Genomic DNA, 18,518 nt, shown 5'->3' with positions numbered 1-18,518 from the left:
ATCAAACTTCCAACGGCAGAGGAAAAAAAATCTTGGCCATTCTTTCTTTTTCCTCCGTTGTTGTATGACACATCTTCTTGCTCAACTTCACATGACCAGGAAGGGGTGTGCGAACCAACTTATCACTCTTCATATTGAAGCGCTCCAGTACACGTTCTATGTACTTCTCCTGTGATAAGTAAAGCTTCCTTTCGTTTCTCGAACAAGTAATTCTCATGCCCAAAATCTGCTTAGCATGACCCAAGTCTTTCATTGCAAAAGACTTATTCAACTATTTCTTCAACTCGTCAATCTTGGAAGCATTCCTTCCCACAATCAACATATCATCCACATATAGCAAGAGGATGATAACGTCATCATCAGAAAATGAATTTCTTCATCAAATTTAATGCCCATAGCAGATAACTGGTTCATGATCCCCTGAAAATTATTCAGATCTGTCATCGCAGAACCATCATGGTATTTTAAACCTAACATCTGTTTTATCAGAAACACCTTGTTGTCTCTAGTTTTCCGAGCATACAAACTTTCAAGGTGCTCCCATAGAGTCCGAGCATGTGTCTCCCCAGAAATATGGTTCAAAACATTATCGTCAATCCACTATCTAATAAAGCCGCAAACCTGCATGTATAACAAATTCCACTCTTTATTTGATTTATTATCAGGCTTGATAGTGGTGAAGACAGGTTGATGAAAATTCTTGACATATAGAAAATCTTCCATTTTGCCCTTCCAAATGGCATAATTTGTGCCACTCAAAGTAATCATTCTACTAGTGTTGGCTTCCATCGTTTATCACGAATACAAATACTATTTATTAGGAGACCAAAGTAATTCTTTTCTAATGTGGAAGTTTAGACTGTGCTGCAACCACAGAGCACACTAAGACAGAACCTTGGCTCTGATACCACTTGTTGGGAAAATATAGACCCGCAAAAATAATACACGGTATTAGTGATAAACGCGGAACACTAAGTTATGGTTAAATCAGGAAAAATAGAAATGCAGCAATAATGACGCCAAGATTTTACGTGGAAACCCTTCTGAATAAAGTGGCTTCTGCTAAGAAAGAGTGCATGTATTCGTTCTTCGTTAATCTTTCTCCTGCATTTATTTTCCCGAGCCTCATGTAGTTGCGGTTCTTGTCATGGTGGAACATTCGGAGCTAAAAGTTATGGAGAGGATCCCACCAATTTTCCCCCATTCATTTATCCCATCAATTTGTGCGACTTCTCAGCAATTAGTTACAAATAAAGAATAGTAATAATGGAAGTTATATTATAAGCATTTTGTGTGAATTTTTGGTAAATATTTGTACAATCACTTGAACTCATTAGCACAAATTATTGTGGTGGTAATTTACATTCGCCTGACTTTAAATCATCTTTCAAAAGGAAATAGAAAGGTATAGGGAAAATAAATAATATAATCCAATTGCATAAAAGACTATAGATAACCGTATTGCACGAGTTGATGAGGGATCAATCCACCCTCAATGCCCTCTGGGTCTGAGCCTGTAGGGCTTGCCTAGTACGGTTTACATCCCCTATGTGATTTGCAGGCTATTACACAATAGGGGATTTACCCGGTGCGCACAGAGTGCTCACCCGAAGGGCAGAGGTTATAGCGGCTGTGGGTTTTCCTGGATTCCAAAAAATAAAACATTGCACGAGTGCATAATGTGACGTCCAACAAGAAAATGTGGTCCTCCATTACGTGCTCTCTGGTTGTGAAAGCCTCCAAAAATTGGAGATCAGAGACTGCTCCTTTATTGACAAGGCTCTGTTGGCCAATGCTACAAAGCTGGAGACAATGTGGATGTCTAATTGTGCAGTAAGTTTTGGAGCATGTAAACTGCTAGGTCAGAAGTTTCCAGGGCTTAATTTTGAAGTTATGGATGAGATGGGTGATCCGAAAACGAGACCAGAAAGTTGCCCTATCGAGTAACTTCATATATACAGGACACTGGCAGGATGGAGGCTCGACACCCCTGATTTTGTTTGGATAATCGATGAAGATGCAGCATCAATCACGATATAGTAATGGGAATTGCTCTGTTACTTGTGCTTAGGAAGAGTGCAGGTATAAGTTGTATGTTAATCTTTCTCCTACATTTATTTGCCCGAGCCTTGTGTAGTTGCAGTGCTGGTTGTTGTGGGAACATTGGGAGCTAAAAATTATGGGAGAGGATTGAAGCTCATTGGCCATCAGTTATGTTGAGCGACTCCTCGGCATTTATTTATGAGTAAAGAGTTTAAACTCTTCCTGTTGTGCTGTTACTATTTAGTTTTTTGGTGGGAAGGGGCAGGTTCAACTGTGTATGTCAACTCGCAGACTTTTGTATCATTATGTAGCAGTTTTTTCTTTCTCTTTCCAGTGATGAAATGGTGCTGTCATGTACTTCTTAGCTGATAAGTAATTAATTATGTCATGTGTGGTTAAACATAATTAATTGGTAGTTGTCAGTTCTTTTTCTTTTTTATTCGTCAGTTCCAATGATGAAATGGTGCTGTCATCTACTTATTGGCTCTTGTCAAGACTACAGGTGTGACTATTCTTTGATGTCTATTGATAATATTGCTTTAAACTATAAATTTGAAGGCAACATGGGATCCATTTTAGAATTCTTAGGCATGTTTTTACATATTTAATCAACATTTTGAAACATGACTAAGTATACTTGCAATGTGGCATCAGATCCAGTTTATTGAAGCAGAGTGCAGCAAATGCCAATCAATCAATCACCTATGCCACAATCCTAAATATGGTGGTTGGTTATATGATTCTCTGGTATTATATTGAATTGTTAGTGAGGATTCATATAGTCCATCTTGACTTGCTTGAGGTTGAGGATACACCTATGCAAATATTCTCTGGTGTTGTGGTGCTATTTTACATTCACTGTCTTAAAATCTTGGATTATCTTTGAACAGAAAAAAGAAAGGAACAGGAAATATGATAAAGGATGGCATAAAGGATGACCTTGTAATACTTTTCAATAGATTGTGTCATCAACTTTGGCATCAAAATCAACAATAGAGGCCTTGGAGATTCTTGACAGAAGAACAGAAACAGCGTGCTCATCAGTGATAGCCATGTTCAGTCTGCACAAGGTATTGAAAGCACAATGTATCAGTGAAGGAGGTGATAGCTTAGCGGCTCTTGTACACTTTCGATTAAAATTTTCAGCTTCCCTTATATTATCACAGCTACCAGTAGCGGTAGTACTCAAATTTGATCTTTCCCACTCACCTTAGGATTAGTACATTTTTCTTGCACCAATTTGTCTGATGTTTGCGATGGGATATCCTGTATTGATGTATTAATAGGCACTGGAGGATTTTTAATAACACTTACTGTTGCACATGAGGCCAAATATTGTACAGCAGCACCTATTGAAACATCTTGATCAAAGATACAGCAGTCTCAACTCCAAATGCGTCAATGGCCTGATTCTTGGTGCGAGTGAATTCCACCAGCCTGCATCACAATTAAAACTATGTGCGTCGATGAGCTGATTGTGATGGTATTTCTTGAAATACATATAAAAACATGAAAAAAATTCTTAGATACATATATTTGAATAGCCAGAAATTGACCTGTTGCCCACCTTTTTGCTATCCTCCAAATACACCTCCAAAAGCACTATTCTCATCCCCTTATAATCAATATCCGAGTGAATATTATCCCACCATTTCTGGAGTTGAGGAGTAACATACGATATGCAAACAATTCAAGACATGTAGAAGAAGAAAAGAGAGTATACAAGAACAACAATTCGAAAAGAACCAAACTTTGGAGTATTTACCCACAGAATGAAGAAAAGGAGGAGAGAAAGAGCAGGGAGAATGCATTAGATGTCGGAGGATTTATCATTAGCCTCTAAAGTTGGATGAATTCCTTACATGCATTCTGCAAAAGAAGATTACACTGGTCAAACTCTGCCATATATTATGAAATGAAGGAGGTAATAAGTTCGTATATACTCACATAATTTCAAAGGGTAAAAGTGCTCAAGACTTTATCAGTTAAAAACAAGGACCTGAATATCCCCCATCATTTCTTCAACATCTTGCTTAATCTTCAAAGCAGATGCTTCAAGTTGAGGGCTCCTCCACAGTTCGATAATTTTTAATGAACAAATATTCCCGAAACTAGGCGGAATCTCCACAAGCTTAGGACATTCCCACAGTCGTAATTTCTCAACCGCAGGAAAGGATTCCTCTCTAACCTCCCACTTAGCAAGACTCACTCGCTGCAATGTCAAACATTTGAGTTTCTGGAAGGTGTCTTCCTCCCCCATGTTCCATTTTTCCCCCTCAATGATTGTGTCTTCAAGGTACAACTCTTCAAGCTTGGGCAGTTTTGCTATTGTTGATAGTGAATCAGATGTCAAAGGAAACTTACACAAACCCAATATTTTCAAACTCAAAGGGAAGCGAAAATCCCACGGTCGATTTGTCTCTATAGAGGGTGCACAATCATTTGAATTTGAACTTTCAAATTCTACATGGAGGGATGCTAGTTCATTTAGGAAGTCCAATTTCGGGAACCAATATTGCTCTGCTGAACAATCCCATGATTCCTTGAGAAAAAAATCAAGCTCTTGAAGATTGGGAAACCTTTTGAAAATATCCTCTATGTCTTTCGAATAAGAAAGCTTGAGTCCCAATATTCTCAAGTTCTCTAACTTTGAGTCCTCTGCTACCAGTATAGGTTCATTGGTATCCAAATCAAAGATAGAACAGTCATCTATGTCCAGCACTCGCAACTTTACAAGATCCAAAATTGTCGGTAGAAGTACCAAGGGCGGTCCGTCATTTTCCACCAGCAGAGTTTCTAGATTCCAGAGATTTGAAAAAGACGAAGGCAGAGATTTAACTTCTGTCTTAATTTGTAAGAACCTCAAGTGAACCAACGTACATATCTCATTCAGCAAAGAATCATTCACCTTGATAAAAGAGCCTTCCAGGTACAACACTCCAAGAAGCCTCAAATGTCTTAGGTGACATGTATCATAAAGACGGTTGTCCAGCTCGTGTCCAGTTATCCTCAAAGAATAGAGGTGTTTAGCAGAGTGCCTTTTCTTTTTTGAATCGAACAGGACAAAATTGTTGTGCCCAAAGTGCTCCTTATCATATTCAATGGTTATTTGGCGTGACATTAAATCAGAAGATGATGATGATGGAGCACTTGAACTTATCAAGTCAAACAACTTTTCCTCTCTTGCTTTTATCAAACAAAAGTCATGCACAAGATCATGAATTTGGCAAGTCCGATCGTTACCTATTTCATTGAAAGAAATTAACAAGCTGCTAGAAATTAAATTATCCAAATAAACCTCCATCACTTCTTCCAAACTCTTCATCTCTGTCTGTTGCACAAGTCCTTCGCCACACCAAAGATTTTTCAAAACAAGGACGTTAAGTGCTATGCCCTTCTGATAACTTGCAAAGTAAAGTAAGCATGGCTTTAGGTGATCTGGTAAATGTTCGTAACTTAATCCTATAACCTTCATCACTTCCACTTCCTTCTTGAAAATAAAGGAATGCAAATTATTCAGAACATCAAGCCACACACTCCTTTTCTTTTCCTTCCGAGCAATGACTCCAGCAATCAGATCAACCACCAAAGGAAGCCCTTTACAGTTTTGGACTATTTCTTTTCCAACATCCAGTAGTTCATCAGGGAAGCTTTCTTTTCCAAAGACCCTTTTCTCTAATAACTCCATACTTTCTGCTAATCTTAGCAATCGAAGATCAAGCGGATCACTGTGGTGTTGTGCATACAAAGCCACTTTCTTATCCCGAGTCGTCAAAATAATTCTACTTCCTTTCTCAACTCTAGGAAAATGTCTTCTCAACTTATCCCATGCTGCAGTATCCCACAAATCATCTAAGACTATAAGGTACTTCTTTCCAAACAGATTTTTCCATAGCTCATCAGCAACATCAATATTCTCACTGAATTTTGAAGCTGAGCCAGTAACTTGTTTAAATAGTTTTTCCAGCAAATCCTTCTCGTCATATTTTTGATCGACTGTACACCATGCACGGATGTCAAAATGACTGGAAACTGACTTATCATTATACACTTTGTACGCCAAAGTAGTTTTACCCGAACCCGGCATACCAGTGATCGAAATGATATCTAGCGTTTTTGGTCCATTGCTGAGCTTCCTAATTATCAAGTATGTCTCCTCTTTAAAACCTACAATTATTTTACCAACTATTGATGACTTGCGCTCAACTGGCTTATTGGGAGTGTTCACAACAATGACACCCCTGTTCTTGGAAATCTTCTCAAGAAAATTTGAGACCTCTTCTTTGATAAGATTGGTTTTTTTAATGGCAAAGGGAAGTGAGAAAATAAGATGTAAGAGACCATTATCTCTTAAAATAATTGAATCAATGACATTTTTTGCTTCATATGCCACATCTAAAGTACGTGCCCAGAGATCTTTATACAATTCTTGCTCAACATTTTCGAAGAAAGATCTTATGAATTCAAGATCTTCTTTCACCAGCCTGATTTCTTCCTTTATCAAAGCAACTGAATAAACATTAGAACTGAGAATATCATTTAAGTGTCTCAGTAGAAGATGCATGAACAGGGGTCCATCACTCATGGGAAAGCAGAGTTGAGGTGAGTCCGGGGCTTTCAGGTAAACATCTTTGAGTTCTCTCTTCAAGAATTTAATATTTTCGAGCAAGCCTAGAGTTGCACCGTTTGTTTCATTGGTACTCTCTCCATTCCTTGATTTCTCTTCTAAGTTGCAAGCAATAGCTGATACGCCCCTGGTAAGTGCTCCAACACGTGCTAGGAATTCAAACAACTTGCCATTACGAATAAAGTCCTTAGGCACATCAGTGAGAATGATTAATAGGAACTCTATCATGACATGAATGTCTCGAGCCCCTGAAGAGCTAGCGGTAATAACATTTACCATGTGCTCTTGTAGATGAATCAGATATTCTCTAAGAATGTCCGAAAAGGTTTCTAGGAGCTGTTTAATAAAGTTTCCAACTTCTGCTGATGTTGAAGCTTTCAAATTTGTAAAACATATGTGCATAACCTCCAGCTCAATTGGAACAACATTCAAGAGTAGATGTGCTAGCTCGAAGAGTCGAGAATCTCCATGAATCCAACTATCCCAAAGGAAAAGTCCTACTCTCTCAGCCATAAGTTTAAACTGAGGTAAGACATATTCAATAATATCATGCTCAAAAGAACCATTCACTTTCAACCCATGGAAATCTTTTATGTTGCCACATACATTCTGAAGAATCTCATATTCACTCACTGATGGAAAAACCTGTTTAGCATGATACTTGGATAGATGGTGGAGATTCAAGAGGAGCAAGTCTAACTGCTCCTCAGTCATGGTGGCAGTTGATTCAGAACGATAACGTGAGCTGATACAATCATCCATATTATCCATGAAGCAAGGAAGGCCATGATGCATGTCATATTTAAACAGCATGTTGCGGCCAACATGATTAAATATTGATCGAAGTAGATCTCTAATCCTTTGTTCTTTGCGAGTCATTACATCTTCAAACTCTTCCAAATCGGAATAAGAAAGCTGGACATATGTACAAACAAATGCCAGCTCCAATTCCAGTATTTCAATTATATCCTCGTCAAGAGCTATTTGATTTTCTTCATTCTTGAAGCTCTTTATGAAATCCAGAACATTGACAATATCCTTGCGAAGAGCAGAAAATGACTCCTGCCAAAAGACCAAACATTATTTGTTTCTTACTTGCCCACATATGCGCAGAATAAGTTTCATTTATTTTTTTTAATCAATCCATTAATTTAATTATATAAATTCATTCAACTACTTGCACGTGAATAATTAAAATTCACTAATAATGTAAGAAGATCATAACATTTGAATAACATTATTGTAGTCAACATTAGTTTTAATACGTATGAATATATATTGAATGACATACCTCAAAGTTATTTGCTAATTCCCCTTTCTCTCTTTCTTCTTTAATTTCTTTTCCTCTTTCCATGGTTGTAGTACTCAGGATCTGATGCATAAAATGTACATAAAACATTATTAGGAGAAATAAGGAAACACTTTTGCAGATATAGCCACACATAAGGTGTTTTTGTATAAAATGTTACTAGTATTGAAATATACTACTCCCTCCGTTCAAAATAAATGACACATTTCTAAATTTGGAAATAATTCAACTTTAAACTCTTTCATTTTACCCATTTACCCCAATGAGAAGCTTTTATAGCCGCACAAATGTCATAACCCCACAAACTTTTTACCCCTTAAGCTTTTAACACCAAAGTTTCAAAAGTTCTTTCTTTTTTCTTTAACTCCGTGCCGAGTCAAACTAACTCATATAATATGAAACGGAGGGAGTATACATTATTAAATCTAACCTGCGTCTCGACAGGATGATCGGTAGGATCTCCAAGTGAAACTACACCCCTGGATGGTTGTGATGTCTCCGACCGATGAGTAGCTGACGAACCCTAACAGATGTATTACTACCAATAAGTAAGAACACTAAAAATTCCTTACACAATTAAGAACAGACAGTTCCTTCAAGATCTATAATCATGAAATTTCACAGTTTAAAGTCATACTTGAGTAGTAGAACATAGTTCCATTATTTTGTAGAAGGCAGCTTTAAGGATTCCTCCACAGTAGTTGAATAGACTTTCTCTTTTCTCTCTTTCCATGATTGTAATTCACTGGTCAGTCCCAAAGTAATTTCTCCTTCCCTTCTTTTCAAATTCTCAACATCTGATGTATAAAATGTGCATAAAACATTATCAGGATACAAAGAAACTGAAGAAATAAGAATATATAGCAGAAAACATTTTTGCAGATATAGCCATACATAAAGATTTGTTTAGCTAATAGAGAATAAGATCATGGTTGACTAACCTTTTTACTTGATATTGAAGATGAAAAATCTGAGAAATGGCTTTAGAATGAGGCAACAGAGAGTATCGAATGGTTGCTTCTTTCTGTTCGTTTTTGTGTATGTATGAATTCTCCCCTTTTCAACAAACCAACTACTACTTGAGATAACAAGTTGAAAATTAGGGTGAAGATGAGGTCATTGATGTTAGGTAGAAATTGGTTGGACGCCAAATTTGGAAGAGTCTTAGTTTCTTTAACTTTGTTACAAGTGAGCACTGTTGATATATTCACTCTATTATATGTCGGTGCTTGACTTGTCACCGAGTTATAAAAAGAAATTTTTGAAATTTATGGTCTAAAATAAACTATAAATATTTATGTGGCTACAAATCAATTCATTAGAGATAAAGTAGAAATATTAAAGATAGATTATTTTTAGATAAGAGAAGATGACATTAATTTTGGGATTGATTAAAAAATAAAAAAGAGTCTCACATAAAATTGGAGAGAGAGAGAGAGTAACAAACTCTGGTTGTAAAATTTAACGTGAACTATTCATAGTTGGAAGTGCAATATTTAGAGTTCGTGATCGAATGTATCAGAACTAGACTCACCTCACCTTACCACCGTGGAGCGGCTTTTTGCAAAAAGATGAGGGGGAAACTCAGTGAGATGTCGGAGAAGCGAAATATACGAGATCACATTCAGGTGTAACGCTTAGCAAGAAATAGCATTGGCCTCATATTAAAGAGGAAAAGAAATAGTCGGCGTGAGAATGCTGAAAATTATCAGTATGAATACAAAAAAACAGTAGGAAAAAACATAGAGAAAAAGAATCACAGATTGATAACAACGTAACGTTGACACTGCGGAATATCGTGGGTTAACTAGCACACAATTACACACAAAGTAAATAGAGTAGAAAAATTGACACAAGGATTTAACGAGGTTCGGTAAGTCTAATCCTCGGGCAAAAGCAGAGAGAGTTTTCCACTATGAATGAGAAGAAAAACACAATACCATCTTTAGGATCCCCAACTACAACCCTATATATAGATTCCAAAAGGTCCCAACTGAAAGTACAAGAAGGGGGTTGAATTGTTGCTTATTGAAATTAGTCGACTAATACGATTATTAGTTGACTGACCTTGGAGCATAAAGAAGGTAGTTAGTAAATAAGAGAAAATGACACACAATAATTTATATTGGTTCGGTACCGTTGTGATACTTACATCCAGTTTCCCTTGGGTCATAAGGATCTTTAAATAAAGTTACAGTATGGATGGTTTTAATGCGTTCACCACCAACGAATAATAGCAACACTTGAGTTGAGAATAATTGACACAATTCTCTTTTGTGTTCTAGATCTCCCTATCTTTTTGGACACTGACAAACAAGAGTTACAGTGTTTGAACTAAGCAGCAGAAAGACTTAAAATACAATGTGTGTAGTTGCGTGTGTTCTTCTTGAAGGATCAGCCTTCTTATAGGACAGAGAAAGGAGCCGTTGATTCTTCAGATGGAGACAAGAGTCGTTGAGTCTTCAGTAGAATTAGAGGCACATGATCATTGATTAAGGGACTTGACCCAAGGGTGCCTCTTCGAATCTTGCTCTTTGGAAAGCCCAAATTCAATTTGTGACCTTCCTTGTCACAGCTGGATTCAAGGGCAAACTGTTTCCATGATGGAAGACAAGATAATGTGTTGCTCTGAAAGCACTAAGTGTTTTTCATTTTTGTCTCCACTATAACATAGGATAATATTTATGGGCAAAGCATGCTTCCCTGTTGAAAATAAAACAATTAGCATTTCTAGATTGCCCATATGGACAACGCATGTTGTCTTGGATGAAGATTAAAAAACTCAGCTTCTCTTGTTTGCCCATTCTCATTGTCGACTATTGTTCCATATTGTTTGCCCCGTAGACATAAGAACATTGTCATCACTAAATTATAATACTTAACCCTAACACCAACCACATAAGACAAAGGTTTCCCAATTTGATAAGGACTATATGTTTTCCTTTACCAAATCCATTAGGACAATGAATTTTCCTAAACCTATAGGGATTATAGGTTTCCTAAAAATACAAGGAAATAATTCAAGCCACAAATAACAAATTTTCCCCTTGGCGTGAATTCTCTTTATCAATAGGAACAACGTCTCTCTACCTTGCCCTCAGCACTCACAAGGGCTCTATCCATTGCTACACACATCAACCAAGTCTAGGCCACGCCTAAACTTGTTAAGAGACTCAATCTCTTTAGCAATAGCACTAATCTATCGATTTGGTTCTGTACTCTGAATAGCTTCTGAATAGCTATAGCACTCAAATGCATCAAAGGTCTCTGCAACTACCAAAGAAAATCCCACTGGGTTCGAATATCCAAGAAGATTCCCATCAACTACGTTTGCAAACCTTTGCGGTTGGTTAATCACTCTCTTCTCTCTGCCTGTTGCAATGTTATATGGTTGTTGTTGCGCAGATGCATCAACATTATCATTTTGATCAATATTTTGTACCTCATCCACTTCTTCTACTTTAGAACTACTGGGTTGAGCTAGTGGAGATTCAATTTCAAGCTCTATGCGGTCACTGACACCACGATCAGTTTCTGCTATTGCCTTCTCCCTCTGACTGTCCAGTGCAGCGGATTCATTGAGAATTATATCCCTACTGATAATTAGCCCTGGAGTCTTTAAATCTGTGCACTACAACCTATAACCTTTCACTCCAGTTGTATACCCTAGAAATATGTACTTCTTTGCTCTTGGCTCAAGTTTTCTATTCCTCACATGAGCATAAGCAGGACAACTAAATATCCTTAAATTTGAATAATCAGCAGGTGAACCGGACCATACCTCAAAAGTAGTTTTGAACTCAATAGCTGTGGATGGAGTTCTGTTGACCAAATAACAGGTTGTTTTGATTGCGTCAGCCCAAAAATCTTTGCTAACACATGAGTGTGAAAGCATGCTTCATGTCGTATAACAAAGTGTTCTATTAATACGTTCTGCAACACCATTTTATTGTGGTGTTCCAACACAAGTGCGGTGTCTCACTATGTCCTCTCTTCTGCAAAATTTATCGAACTCAGAATTGCAAAATTCCGACCCATTGTCAATTCGAAGAACACTTAACTTTTCTTCCTGTCTGCCTCTCAACCATCGTCTTCCATTTAACAAATGTCAAAAATGCCTCATCTTTTGTTTTCATAAAATACACTCACACCATCCTTGATTAATCATCAATCAAAGTCATAAAATACCTGCCACCATTCTTGGAGGGAACTCTGTTTGGACCCCACAAGTCAGAGTGTATATAATCTAACTTGTCTCTGGTCTTGTGCTCGGCTTTCTTGCTGAACTTTACCCTTGTCTGTTTACCAAACACACAATGCTCACAAAAATTCAAAACTTGATTTTTGTACCCATTCAACAAATTCTGCTTACTCAACAAAGACAATCTATTATCACTCATATGGTCAAGTTGCAAGTGCCATAACTGAGACTGATTCAGATCACTTTTCCCAGAAGCTATAGCAGCTTCCCCTTCAACTACACTGGCCTGAAGATGATACAATTTAGAATGTAGTTTACCATTCATAAGTACCATGGAGACTTTACACATTTTAAATATTCCATTCTCAAAGTGAAATTTATACCCTTGATCATCCAATGTCGAAACAGAAATCAAATTTCTCTTTATCCGAGGAACATGCCAACACTCAATATTTCTGATAATTCTGTCAAACATTCTCAATTTGATGTTACCAACCCCTTCTACTGGTAGTGGATTATCTTCTCCCATATAGACAATCCCACTCATTTGCTTGTAAATTACAAACCAATTCTTGTGTGGACACACGTGTAAAGTAGCACCAGAATCAAGAACCCAAGAATTCTGTCCATGACTAGAACTCGCAGCACAGACTTCCCCTACATAGTCACTATCATCAGAATTATTGCCAGTGTCAACAATATTTGCGGAATTATCTATTTTCTGCTTCCCTCTATTCTCCTTCAGCTTAAAACAATCTCTCTTGTAGTGACCTTGTTCCCCGCACTCATAACAGTGTTGCTTCCTTGCTCTAGACTTTGATCTGGCGGTTGACTTTTTTCTGTTAAAGTCCTTTTGTTATGTTCTTCCTTTAATCACAAGACCCTCGACCTCAATTCTGCTTTAACTTTTTAGATTTTAGTGCATTACTAACATCTTCTAGTGAAATGTTGTATTTCCCATATAGTAGCGTATCGGCAAAAGTATCATAAGACGGTGGTAAAGAACATAACACAATCAAGGCATGATCCTCACTTTCAATTTTGATATCCACATTCTTCAGGTCTATTATAATTGAATTAAACTCATCAATGTGAGTTTTAACAAGTGTACCTTCATTCATACGGAAATTGAATAACCTCTTTTCAAGTAGAGGCGGTTTGTTAGCGATTTTCTTAGAATACAGATCTTCCAGCTTCTTCCATGCCGTTGCTGCAGAAGTTTCTTCAGCAATTTCCCAAAGAACGCTATCTGTAACGCTCATGAAGATCGCACTCAAAGCCCTCTCCTTTAGGTTGCCTTCTCTGTTTCTTTCATCTCTTCAGGAAAATCCTCATCAATTGTCTTTCATAACCCTTGTAACACCAAGAACGATTTCATCCTAATCTTCCATAGACTGAAACTAGAACCCCTGTCAAATTTCTCTACTTCGTACTTTGTTGAAGATGATGAAGACATCTTAACCCTAGATTATATGTAGAAACTTGAACCTTGCTTTGATACCAATTGTTACGGAATATCGTGGGTTAACTAGCACACAATCACACACAAAACAAATAGAGAAGAAAAATCAACACAAGGATTTAATGAGGTTCGGCTAAGCCTAATCCTCGGGGCAAAAGCAGAGAGAGTTTTCCACTATGAATGAGAAGAAAAGCACCGTACTATCTCTAGGATCCCCAACTATAACCCCTATATATAGATCCCAAAAGGTCTCAAACATATAAGAGAAATGTTTCCCAATTTAACAAGGACTGTATGTTTTCCTTTCCCAAATCTATTAGGACAATGAGTTTTTCTAAACCTATAGGGATTATGAGTTTCCTAAAAATACAAAGGAATAATTCAAGCCACAAATAACAGACACGAACTGGCAAAAATATCTGACCCCATTCCAGGAACTAACGTTGTAGAAAGTAACAAACTAAGAAAGCAAAAAATCAAAGTAGAAATAGTACTAAGTCTTACAAAATTAAAATGCAAAAATTCCAAATGACATTTTCAATGGTTGATGATACGATGGATAAAATAAAGAGTAGCCCGGTGCACAAAGCATCCCACATTCTAAACAAAATGTTTATTCCTCCCTTTTGTTGCTATAATTTTCTTTACTCTAGAAGTAAAAAAAGTTGTATTCATTTTTGTTAGCTTTCGTGTGGTCCTATCCCTTAAGAATTGGAAAAAAGATGAGCAGTGAATCCGTGATTTCCACCCATTTAATTTCTACTGCTGCAAAGCTAGAGATAATTCGATCCCTTTGGTGACAAGGCTCTGTTCAACACCCCTGATTTTGTTTCGACAATCGATGAAGGTGCAATATCAATGCGATATAGTAACTGGAATTGCTCTATGCCTTTTGCTTAGGTAGAGTGCAGGTATTAGTTCTATGTTAATCTTTCTCCTGCATTTATTTGCCCGAGCCTTGTGTAGTTGCAAAGACATATGGAAGAGGATTGAAGCTCACAACCATCAGTTTTACGCTTTTGTTGAGCGATTTATCCACATTTAGTAGGAACAAAATACTGTATAAGCCACAAGAAATAGACCAAACTTACTGTAAAAAACTGCACCTCCAAATATGAGTTTCCTTAAAATCCGGTAGCATTAAGAATGTCAACTTCCTGAAAAGTTATATCATCCTATAGTTAATTCTTTTCCAATTTTGCTCAGGACTAATTAGCATAAAATGCTCGCTAGTTCTACATTTGTAGATAATTTAGCTGCATAATCTGGTACTCTTGCTTGCTTTTATTTTAAACCATTGTTTTAGCATTATCATTGTAGAGTATGTACAATCACTTACAAAGGCGTTGGCTCATCTTTGAACATGAAAAATGAAAAATGAAAAAGGAAAAAGGAATGCAATTGCATAAGACTTTAAATAATCGAATTGAACGAGTTTATGATGTGACGCCCAACAAGAAAACGTGGTCATGACAGGATGGGGCTTAGACCCAAGTTGGAGAGAGATTCCTGGGCAGTTTAAAAACAACTTTTCACATCATGAGTTAGCTTTTGCAGCCAAAGTTGGAGATTCTATGGTAGAGTGGTATCAACGTTTAGTATCACCAATCAAGGCGCTGTCGACTTTGAAAGTCTGAACTTGTTGTCTGTTGTCTCACAGCTAACGGAGCAAGAGTAGCAGGTAAGTTATCTACAAATGTAGAGCTAGCTGCAACAGAAACTACAGCTGCACTTGTTGCAAATTCATCCACCTGTACTTCTTTTTCTTTTCATCCCATCCATGTGCATCAACTTGTTGCTCAACACACTGCGGTAGATACAAACGGTAAAGAATAGCAGAAGAAGAGTATTTTTCAGAGACCTTCTGCTAGCCAAAGATCGTTAACAAAGATTGGAGGATTCAACTAAAAAAGAGAAAGCTTGAAAAGAGAAGAGAGATTTTTGAAAGGAGAACTTTGTTATTGAAGAAGACTTTCTTGAATTTGGCTTCATTACAAATGCCTAAGTCTACTCCTATTTATACTTGTCTTGGAATGATTCTAGATACAAAAATAATCTAGACAATTATATCATCTTCTACTAATATTCTCCTTAAATATCCAATACTTTAGAATATCCAGATATTTCTTAAGTACAACAAATATCAAAGATATTACTCCATAACTTTCTAGAAACTTCTTCTAATTATAATTTTTACTCTTTCAAAAAATCAACTTTACTTTTTCACACAAACTACAAAGGCTGGAGAATTTGAATTTTCTGCATTACATCTCAAATTGCACCACCATCGATCTACCCTTTCTTCTCTGTTATGTTAAAGTGAATCCATCGTCTGTATAAGTATTCAACATCAAAACTCCAACATGATTACTCCATATTATGATTAGGCCAGATAGCATTTCTCGAAACACCAAGTGTATATATGCTGGAATTGAAAACGTACTTGTGCTCCGGTTGTAGCGGCCTCTTGTTCATGGTAGCCTTAGAGTATAAAAATTTGTTTATGTACTGTCACACCTCCTTTTTTACACACCCGAAGGTATATAAGAGAGTTTTTCCAATTAAAGTGACATTATTCGAAATAAGATTATTATTTTAATCTTAGAGTCGCCACTTGGAATATTTTTATTGGTGTCCCAAGTCACCGGTCTATTTTTAATCCCAAATCGAGGAAATTTTGACTTTGCTTTTGAAATCTGCAAACCAAAAATTCTAAATAAGTAATTCTGTTAACCCGGGGAAGGTGTTAGGCATCCCCGGATTTCGTGGTACTAGCACGGTCGCTTAAACTATTAAAATTGGCCTAATTATCTGATTTATTACCCGTTTTAAACCTACTGTGCATTTTATTCCTTTTAACCGCTTTTAATTATTTTTATGGAATTAATCTGGAACAAGTTACGATTGTCGTACACCTGTTTGTTTGATACAGGTTGTGAATCGTGTCACGAAAACCGTACCACGATCTATAACATGTTTAAATTATTTTAAAATATTAGTTGTTATGGCCGGGTCACATAAATGTACCCCGAATTTGGGAATTAGGCATCGTAACTATGTCACGGGAACCGTACCCATAGTCACAATGGTTGATTTATTAATCGTGCCTAAAGCAAGCCACGATGTTCATGAATTATTTATTTCTAAGTTTGAGATCAAACGTGAAGGTTCAAGAATTATGGAACATTTTATTGTGAGTGAAGGAATGCCAAGGCGTGAATCAAGTTTTTCTTTTGAAATTTCCATGAAGGATTATATGACAAATTTAAAAGCATATCTAACAAACTTGACATCATGGATGACTTACTTTGAGGAAAAGCACAAAGTTTAGCAAACAGTAGCATCTCAAATTGATATTAAAAAAAAACGAAATCTCAGCAGAATGACAATTGAGGTTTTCTTCCAAACCAATTAAATATACTCAGTTCCATATATCTCATGCCTTCCGTTGCCCAATTAATTAGATCAAATTAAATTTGGCATTTTAAATGAGAATGAAAGCAACCCAAGAAAATATTCCCAAATATCATCTCAGCTATATCCAAACAACATTTCAGATTTATTAATACAACGATCAGAAATTTTAACCCATTTATGAACAAAATAGCATCTTCTCTTAGTAAACCATCACACAGATAATCGAAGAGGAGGAAAGAAACGGACCTCCAAATAGAGTGTTGCATATTAACGAGAATTTCCCAACTTTACAGTTTTATGTTTGGATGCAAAAACTGTTACAGCAAACGGGACAGCTGAAGCATGAACCACCGACGCTAGACGGAAGCTCGAAACGATACCGAGAAACTCGACACTCAAGCTCGAAGCTAACATTCACTCGATTTTGGACTGAACGTGTGTGTGGCTGCCAATTTTAGAGAGGTGCAGAGTGTTGGCTATGGAGATCTGGTGCGGGGTTGTTTGGTTCTGTTTGTCGCGGCTGGAGCTCGTTTCTCCGGCGAGTTTCAGGCAGAAGAAGAAGGAGCAGCGGCGTCTAGCGTTTTCAGGCAGCTCAAGGAAGATGAAGAAGCTTCACCCTTTCATGGAAGCGGCTGAAGTTCCTAGGTCTCTAGGGTTGCTGCTACACGATGAGAGTTGAAGAAGTGAAGAAGGGAGATCCGATTTTTGGTCTTCTGCAGCTGAAAAGCACGATCCAACGTTGAAGGTGGGGTCTGTTTTTACGTTTGGTTGCTGCCTTTTCGTGAAGAAGAAGGCTGCTGGGAATGATTTTTTGATTTTAGTCTCTTCTCATATGAAAGAAAACGGCGGATCCTCACTTTTTTGCAGAGTATTTTTTAGGCGTCATTGTGTATTGCCATTTTCAGAAACGGCCCTTCCTTAGAGTTTTTTTTTGGGCGTGGGTTTTTGATATTGTGATAATGTGTAGGTAATATTTTTGAGGAGAGTGGGTAACATGAGCAGGGAAAGTGGGGAAGTGGGTAGTGAGTGGAGAAAGCGGGGAAGTAGGGAAGTGGGTAGTGAGTGGAGAAAGCGGGGAAGTGGATAGTGAGTGAGAAAAGTGGGAATAAATTTAAATATTGTAAAAAATTAGTTGCTCACATGTATTTTTCGAACAGATTATGTATTTATCTCATATCAGCTTTGTAAATTCTAACTTTAGAAGCTCATGATTTGTACTATCGGTCCTTGAGAAATATATAAGATTCAGATAATTTCTTTTATTTATTTGTTTTATAAATTTTATTGGAATTGGATAGTTGTTAATTGACTTATCTAGCTGGTTGGGTTAGGTGTCATCACGACTAGTTGAATCTTGGGTCTTGACAGCGAGTTGAGGGTTCCTCTCATATCCAAAATGGATCTTTCATTATTTTATGTCATTGGTTGTCGACCAAATGGGATATGGACTATAGAATAC

General features: G+C 37.1%; 1 protein-coding gene across 11 annotated transcripts; it reads right to left on the bottom strand.

Moving 5' to 3' along the window:
• Window positions 1-2,874: 2,874 nt before the first annotated feature.
• LOC107786449 (putative disease resistance RPP13-like protein 3) lies at window positions 2,875-18,069 on the bottom strand. 11 transcript variants are annotated; one of them, XM_075249134.1, is made up of 10 exons: window positions 17,306-18,069; window positions 14,734-14,799; window positions 8,617-8,776; window positions 8,410-8,502; window positions 7,962-8,042; window positions 4,043-7,732; window positions 3,809-3,912; window positions 3,611-3,697; window positions 3,358-3,480; window positions 2,875-3,104 (listed from the first exon to the last, which is right to left on the bottom strand). In XM_075249134.1, the coding sequence occupies exons 3-7, from the start codon at window positions 8,710-8,712 to the stop codon at window positions 3,883-3,885; spliced, it is 3,990 nt and encodes a 1,329-aa protein (XP_075105235.1). In that variant the 5' UTR covers window positions 8,713-8,776; window positions 14,734-14,799; window positions 17,306-18,069; the 3' UTR covers window positions 2,875-3,104; window positions 3,358-3,480; window positions 3,611-3,697; window positions 3,809-3,882. The 11 variants fall into 11 exon arrangements, with proteins under 11 accessions (XP_075105235.1, XP_075105238.1, XP_075105234.1 ...); XM_075249137.1 differs by lacking the exon at window positions 14,734-14,799 and having other exon boundaries at window positions 3,600-3,697; XM_075249133.1 differs by lacking the exon at window positions 14,734-14,799.
• Between the last annotated feature and the right edge of the window lie 449 nt (window positions 18,070-18,518).

This window comes from Nicotiana tabacum, chromosome 3 (assembly GCF_000715075.1).
Source record: "Nicotiana tabacum cultivar K326 chromosome 3, ASM71507v2, whole genome shotgun sequence".
NCBI lineage: Eukaryota > Viridiplantae > Streptophyta > Magnoliopsida > Solanales > Solanaceae > Nicotiana > Nicotiana tabacum.
The sequence above is the reverse complement of the archived record's forward strand: the minus strand, read 5'-3'. Positions and strand labels throughout refer to the sequence as shown.